At 36.2% G+C, this 7,579-nt stretch overlaps 2 protein-coding genes across 2 annotated transcripts; both read left to right on the forward strand.

Annotated features, from left to right (window-relative positions):
* Nucleotides 1-2,129: 2,129 nt before the first annotated feature.
* Nucleotides 2,130-2,476, forward strand: B0P05DRAFT_591598 (uncharacterized protein; the record flags this gene model as incomplete). The annotated part of the gene is made up of 2 exons (XM_051582919.1): nucleotides 2,130-2,307; nucleotides 2,370-2,476. 2 exons carry the CDS (start codon nucleotides 2,130-2,132, stop codon nucleotides 2,474-2,476), a joined length of 285 nt encoding a protein of 94 aa, XP_051430217.1.
* On the forward strand, nucleotides 2,130-2,919 carry B0P05DRAFT_641374 (uncharacterized protein; the record flags this gene model as incomplete). Its single annotated transcript, XM_051583769.1, has 2 exons — nucleotides 2,130-2,307; nucleotides 2,370-2,919. The coding sequence occupies exon 2, from the start codon at nucleotides 2,543-2,545 to the stop codon at nucleotides 2,915-2,917; it is 375 nt and encodes a 124-aa protein (XP_051430218.1). The 5' UTR covers nucleotides 2,130-2,307; nucleotides 2,370-2,542.
* Between the last annotated feature and the right edge of the window lie 4,660 nt (nucleotides 2,920-7,579).

Genomic DNA, 7,579 nt, shown 5'->3' on the forward strand with positions numbered 1-7,579 from the left:
ATGTCCACTTTCCTGCTGCTCGCGTCGTTGCACTTTTGGTACACAACGACTACGTTTCTGAACTTTGCTCTGTTTTTGCTAAAGCTGGTGTCAAGCCTATTGATGACTTTGACCCACTTGACGCAAAACACCTGAACGACCCCCGTGTTGCTACGTTGTCTGCTGTTGAGGCTGGTCAAAAAGCCCAACAAGTTCATCAAGGCCGTCTTTTGCGTGCTTTGAAGTATATTCGCTCGCCTGCATGTAATGCAGTAGCTGCTGACTTTTGTGCACGTAACTGGCTCAATGGCGAGCAGCTGCGCGAGTTTAGAAAAACTGGTTCTTTCTCTGTGGTCTCTTTCTCTGGTGCTCCTGGTGGTTCTGGTGTTGCTGGTGGTTCTGGTGGCTCTGGTGTTGCTGGTGGTTCTGGTGGTTCTGGTGTTACTGGTGGTTCTGGTGTTGCTGGTGAAAAGGAAAAAGAAGATCTTGAGATGAACGAAGCGGAATCTCAAGCTCAAACTCCCCATGTTTCTACTCCTACTGATGGTGGTGAATCAGTTAGTGCTCAGTAATGAGTACTAACAAAATTACCATTACGATCTGGAATGCAAACTGTCTAGATCGTTTAACCATCAATACAGTTACCCAGTCCTTTCCTTCTTCTTCCTTGATTTTTATTACCGAAACATGGCTTCTCTCTCCTTTACGTCTCCCTACTTCATGGCAGCAATATCATACTTATGGCTTGCCAGTTCCTAATATGCGTCGTGGTCAAATGGGTATTACTCTCCTTGTTAATCCTGACTTTCCTTACCCTGTAACTCATTTGCCATCCTCCTCTCCCTATGTTCTTTCATGTCAAGTCGCTTCTACTCTCATTCATTGTCTATACCTTCCTCCTTCTGCCTCTCTTTCCGACTCTTATGCCCTCTCTATCTTGCGTGATCTACCTGTACACCGTTTGCCTAGTCAAACAAATACAATTTACTGCGGTGATCTCAACGCTCGTCATGCCCGACTACTTGGCGATACAAAGTCAACAGTTCGTGGCACTATGCTCTATGAATGGATGGTCGATTCTGGCCTTCATTGCTGGAATTCTGTCTTTGCTTTTGGTGTACCTACACATACAAAACAAAGACGACAACAAATCTTTTCTGCTGGTGGTTCTGGTGTTGCTGGTGGTTCTGGTGTTGCTGGTGGTTCTGGTGTTGCTGGTGGTTCTGGTGTTGCTGGTGTTGTTGGTGTTGATGATGATGCTGTTACTATTGATAGTAATGACATTGTTGTTGATGCTGATAGTGATGCTGATACGGACGATGGCTCCCCTCTCTCCGCTAATGATAATACTGTCTCTTATATTTCATATGCATCAGGCAGTATTATTGATTTGTTTATAAGTGCTGCTGATCTTCGTGATCCATTCTTGACCGTCCACAATGATATCAGTATCGACTCTGATCATCATCCTGTCTCGCTTTCTTTTTCCGCTCCTTGTCCTCCTCCATCTCGTACTAGTCATCCTCGTCTTCTTTGGAATCTATCCAGATTAGATGAACCAGACTGTACATATCCGACTTTGTTTGCTGAAAAGGTTGCTCCACTAAAAGAGACACTGATGAGTGCACTGACTGCCACCTCTTGTCCAGACCTTGATGCTATCAGTGATTCCACTATGGCGGATTAGTTGTTTGGCTTTACTAATATTGTTCGCAAAACAAACAAGAAAAAGTAACGTTTTTGCCAATGTTGTTCGAAATGTCAACAACTTTTATTTTATTTTTCTAAAAAGCAAGTCATATCATTCAGAAGTATTAATTTTCTTGTTTGTGGAGAACAAAGTTGTTCGTTTTGTCAACAGTAAAAGTTATGAGGCGACAAGTACTGCGACAATAATAGTAGCTTTATGAGCAAGAAGAATTCTTTATTTTTTTTACAAGTACAATAATACTAATAATGTTTCTTATTAAAGACAAAAAAAACAAAAGGTTTGCATAATGCAATACGTTGATGCACTCCTAAGAGTTTGACATGAGACTCATCTAAAAAGAGTATATTGAGTTATGTTGAATATTTAGTAATTGCTTAGGTTTTTTTAACAAAAAATAACTTTTTGGTTTTTCTTGCAATTGTCTTTCTGTCTTACAAATATGAACCAAACGACTATTTACAAAATCAATCAAATGCAAGAGCAAGTTTCCCAACTCGAACAAAAAATCGAATCACAGACTCAAATACTTAAGGGATTGATGCATTTACTAGCACCCTCTTTTGCTCAAAGTGATAGTAATGAGATCAACAGTGAAGTTCTTGAAGCAGCTCAACAAGGTAAAAGAACAAGCTATTTCTCTAAAATATGTATTAACTTTATTTTTTTTTGGAAAATGTAGCAAGAGAAGGCGGTATTGCCAACTCTCTTAATCCAGGCTTGATGGGCTTTTGGGACATTCCTAGAGTACTTGAGGAAGCAACAAAAGCATTCGGCTCTCATGGATAACATAGATATGTTACGCCACGGTTGCGTTTGCTTGCCCTGATCAACTTATTCAAGAAAGAGAGAAATATGACTGATCTCTTAATTGATGATAAAGTGAATGAGAATGACTACGGGATCCTCAGAACAATCGCAAAAAATACCCACGATGAAATGGAGTTAGAGCTGCTGAAAGCTTTGAAGAAGAATGACAAGGCAGCTGTGTTGCCTTTATGGTCTGAAATGTCTTCTGCTCTAATCGCAAAATACACATTTAAGCTTGAAAGCAATGCAGCTACTCATGGCTTTCATCTTCAAAGATTTCAGCATTCATGGGCAGCCGGTCTATTGCTCTTCGAAACACACAAGCACAGAAGTAATAGAGCAAGAAATAAGGCTTCTGTTGTTGAAAGAGAGAATAACTCTAGGATCAGGTATAATAAACGCAAAACATGCATCCAATGAAATTTTAAAATGCCTAAGATGAATCAAAACTATACAGTGAAAACCAAGTTAGTGTTGAGTCTCTTCAAAGTGAGGTGCCTTCTTTGGAGTACGCAAACCTATATTGTGGTGATGAATTTGAGGATTCTGAAGATGACATCTCTTCGGAATGAAAAACAACTGTTGTCCTTGTTCTCCTTCTCTACCTCTTTCCTCTTCTCAACGTAAGAAAAGGGGCAAACGCAATGAAGACAAAAGCCAACCAGCTAAGTCTAAGCGTATAAGAAGAAGTAACATAAAATAGTCATGACCTTAAATAATAAAACAATTTTTTTTCCATCACCTTCTCTTAAAACGTTTGTATTATAGATAAAGTCCACAGCTCCTGAATTCAACCTACATCCAGAAGCTTAAACTCTCTAAAACCTTATGATTGCATAACATCGACTCATGGGCTTACTCATCTTAAGAAGTAGACAATACTTCCAGCGCTTTTTTAACAATCTGAAGAATTGCTGCGCTTCTCTTTGATTGGTATGGAAGAACGCATTTTCCGCAGTAGTTTCTTTTTCTCTAACATAACCATAGACAAAAATCGATATACTATTGGGCCTTTATATAGATAAAAAAACAAAAGTCGAAACCAGAGTTAGAGTGTAAGTAAACATGTAAGAGCTACTTGTTTCTTTTTGTTCCAAGTTTTGACATGAAATGTCACATCGCCTGGTACTGGTGAGTGTTGTTTTGGAAAAGAGTTTTGACATTGCCTTGTTCTAATTTGATTAGTTTGTTTGTTCTATATGTTTAGATGAGATTAGTCTGCTTCCATTTAAAATCAAAGTATGTTTAATCTATTTTTACTACTTGAAAGCTAACAAAGCGTCTTTTTTTTTCTAGATTCCAAAACAAGTTCTTGCTGTCTCTTGATTTATAGTAAGTCTGATATGTTATTACACACCTTCAATATACTCAAATCTAACTTTTTTTTTTCAAAAAAAGAATGCCCTCCTAAAGGAATTGACTATTTATCCGTACAAGACATGCACTTTGTCAGGTAAGTTTGATGGATAGCAAGATGGTGGTTTTTTCTTTTTTATTATTAAAAAAACCATATACTACATACAAATTATTTTCTGTGTCTATCAATGTTGTCTCAATTCCGAATGACGAAGCGAATTGCTCATTTAACACTCTTGCCTCGCTTTTATATTTTTGTTTTTATTAGATTCAAGTAGTGCTTCTTTTCTTTTGCTATTTCTTAATAAAAGTATCGTTTTTTTCCATTTATAATAAGCGTCTAATTTCTAATAATCCTAAAAAAATAAGTGACATTACGAACAATGTTGGTAACTAAAGCACCAAAAAACTTGGTTGTTTTGTAGCCAAAGTTGTTCCAGAAGTAAACAAGTTATTGCTGTTTTGTTGCTAATATTGTTCGAAAAGCGAACAATAAATTTAGTTGTTTTGTTACTAAAGTTGTTCGAAAAGCGTACAAATAATTTGGTAACATTTTGAACAACTTTGTACGTCAAAAAATTGATGCCAGCTATTTCTCAAACAACCATTTTGCTGTAAAAATTGGTAATTTTGCGAACAAAAATTGTACGTTTTGTAACTAACTTTTCCGTCATAGTGTTAGGGAAATGAAGGTTATCTTACTCAAGACTACTAATTCTGCGATCTCTGGCACAGACAACTACAACAAGCTCACTAATAACAATAATGGCAAAAAACCATGGACGTGCTTTTATTGCAAAGAAGAAGGTCATCGTAAAGCTGATTGCCCTAAATTCAAGAAGGATACTCAAGAAGGCAAGGTCCAAGAATCGGGAAAAGACAGAGCACGTCAGTAAAAACTGAGGGTTCTGACGTGCATTCCCAAATAAATCCCTCTGACTCTGCCCACGTACATTATATTGACTCCATTCCTCGAATGCCTATATTGAGTGCCACACCGAAAAAAAGAAGAATTGGTCCTGAAGGTGTAGAGAACCAAGCTGAAATCATTGCAAATTCTGTTCATACTCAAGCTTCATCTTCCAATACTACTTTTGTTCACAAATTACCTCAAGCAATTCCGATTCCTGCAAATGCTAATTACAACTGTGATGATCTGACATTAAATAAGTCTTCAATTACATACTAAAAATATATCATAATCAATTTACATCAGAAATAGACATAAAAGAACCTCTTGTGCTGAATAAGACAATGTATCTTTTAATAGATCAAGACGTATAACTGAGATCAATAATTTACATTATTTAATTAATTTAAAGTAGTCTATGATAATAGAGACTCAGTCATTTGCATGAACTCTACTACTACTTACTCCGACATCTCTTCATTTATAAATATGCTAGAATAATTTATAGTCAAAAAGAATAACAATAAAATTGTATAAAACAGTCTCAAAGTATCTATCTTTGTCTCTACATTATCTTATCATACAGCTCTCTATTATCAAAACATCACACTATGAATGTCTTACCATTATTACTAACTGTCTTTTTTTCTATAAAGCGCAATTGAGGTGTGGAATAAGTTCTTGTTGGGAGAAATAAAGCAAAAAAGAATACAGCCTGGTGTATTAAAGCCGGTTCAGCATTACCTAACGCATATCCCGTACATGATCGAAAAGCAAGGAGTACTGAAAGCTTATTCTGGCCGATCAATGGAGAGAACGATAGGTAGATATAAAAAGCTGATAAAGTCAAAAGTTGATGCTGGTGCCAATGCTGGAAATGTTCTTGAGCGGTTTACTCTATACAACTACGTTAATGGCCAAAACATTAATTTAAGAGAGGCCCTTAATCTGATTGAGCCAAAGCCATACACGAGCAACACTTTCTTGCAATTAGACTTTCAAGATCAAACCACCTCTCAGCTTTGGTCTCCAGTATATTATCACTGTCCTATCTCGACTCTTCCCTGTGGTATTTCTTCTGTTCAATTTGCAACTGCTCTTCAAAAATCGTACCAAAGAATCTATTCAAATCAACAGGAACACTCACCATCCCAGGATTCCGTGTTTAACATCGCTGGTCGCGCTTGGTTCAATAACATCATTTTTACCTCTGCACAATATAAAGATCATATTAATGAGAGAAGAAGAGGTAACAATTATGTTATGTTTACCGCATCTCATCTAAAGTAAGTTCTATTACTACAATCTCTTGTCCAACTTTATCTAATACTTTCATATACATTCATTCGTAGCAATCTGAATAAACCTGTCAACCAGCTCTATGTGGGCTCTATTGTTTTCTTTTTGAGACAGTATTGCGAGACGAAAAAACTTTTCTGGTGTTGATTGGTGTTGCAGAAAGTCATGGTGTCGTTAATTATGACAAATATATGCCTAAGGTTGTTTTACGTCGTCCGGGTCAGCACAAATATGTTGTCTGTCGATTCGAAGATATTGTTTGTAATGAGGTCTGGTTCGTTATAATCAAGCAATGAATCATTACAAAGTTATATCACAACATATCTTCAAAGAGCTATTAGATTCCAAAATGGGGCAAGCACGAAACCTTTAAATTTGTAGAAAAAAAAAGTTAAACAACCCCAATAAAAAAGAAAGAGTTATTTTTGTTAAAAAAACCCAAACAATTATTAAATGTTCAACATAACTCAATATACTCTTTTTAGATGAGTCTCATGTCAAACTCTTAGGAGTGCATCAACGTATTGCATTATGCAAACCTTTTGTTTTTTTGTCTTTAATAAGAAACATTATTAGTATTATTGTACTTGTAAAAAAAATAAAGAATTTTTCTTGCTCATAAAGCTACTATTATTGTCGCAGTACTTGTCGCCTCATAGCTTTTATTGTTGACAAAACGAACAAGTTTGTTCCCCACAAACAAGAAAATCAATGATTTTGAATGATATGACTTGCTTTTTAGAAAAATAAAATAAAAGTTGTTGACATTTCGAACAACATTAGCAAAAAAGTTACTTTTTCTTGTTTGTTTTGCGAACAATATTAGTAAAGTCAAACAACTAATCCGCCATAGTGATCGTTTCTTTTGAAGATGTTTGAAAGATACTACAGTATCCGTAGCTATCATGTTCTTAAGATGGCTCCTACTCGAGTTGCTGCACAAAACATCAAAGGACAAACAATGCACTGATTCCTTGAAACTACTAGTGTAAACAATTTTTTTGATATAAACCGTCAGAAATTGCATGTTGAGCTGTACAAAACGTCAGTTCTTAAAATTAATAAATACAGCATGATTAGTAGAAGTCTATTGAATGAAACTCACTCAGCACTACTATAAACAACCACAAGGAACTTCCTAACCGGGGGTATTCGTACAATTTCTTTCGTGACTTTGCTCAATTATCACCTGTGCGGAAAGGTCTTTCTTCTGAGCTAGCAAGATCTGAACCTCTTTGGCTTTCATTAATATACATGTATCCAAATTTATACAATCCGGTTGAATACATTCGTGAAAGGGATGAAAGCTGTCTCTAAATGTTTGAAATGGTTTGAGTAAAATCATTCAATGTTAAAATTGCAGTATTCATAATTAGCCGTGCAAGGCATAAAGATGGATTACCGGCCAACTGCCTTCGCGTGTACACTGAACGAGCTAATAGAAAAATCTCCTTACTTTTTCGGTGAAGAAATTATAGTATAGTCTTGCGACTATTACAATTGTCCTGAGTATACCG

This window comes from Gilbertella persicaria, assembly GCF_025201335.1.
Source record: "Gilbertella persicaria strain CBS 190.32 chromosome Unknown B0P05scaffold_61, whole genome shotgun sequence".
NCBI lineage: Eukaryota > Fungi > Mucoromycota > Mucoromycetes > Mucorales > Choanephoraceae > Gilbertella > Gilbertella persicaria.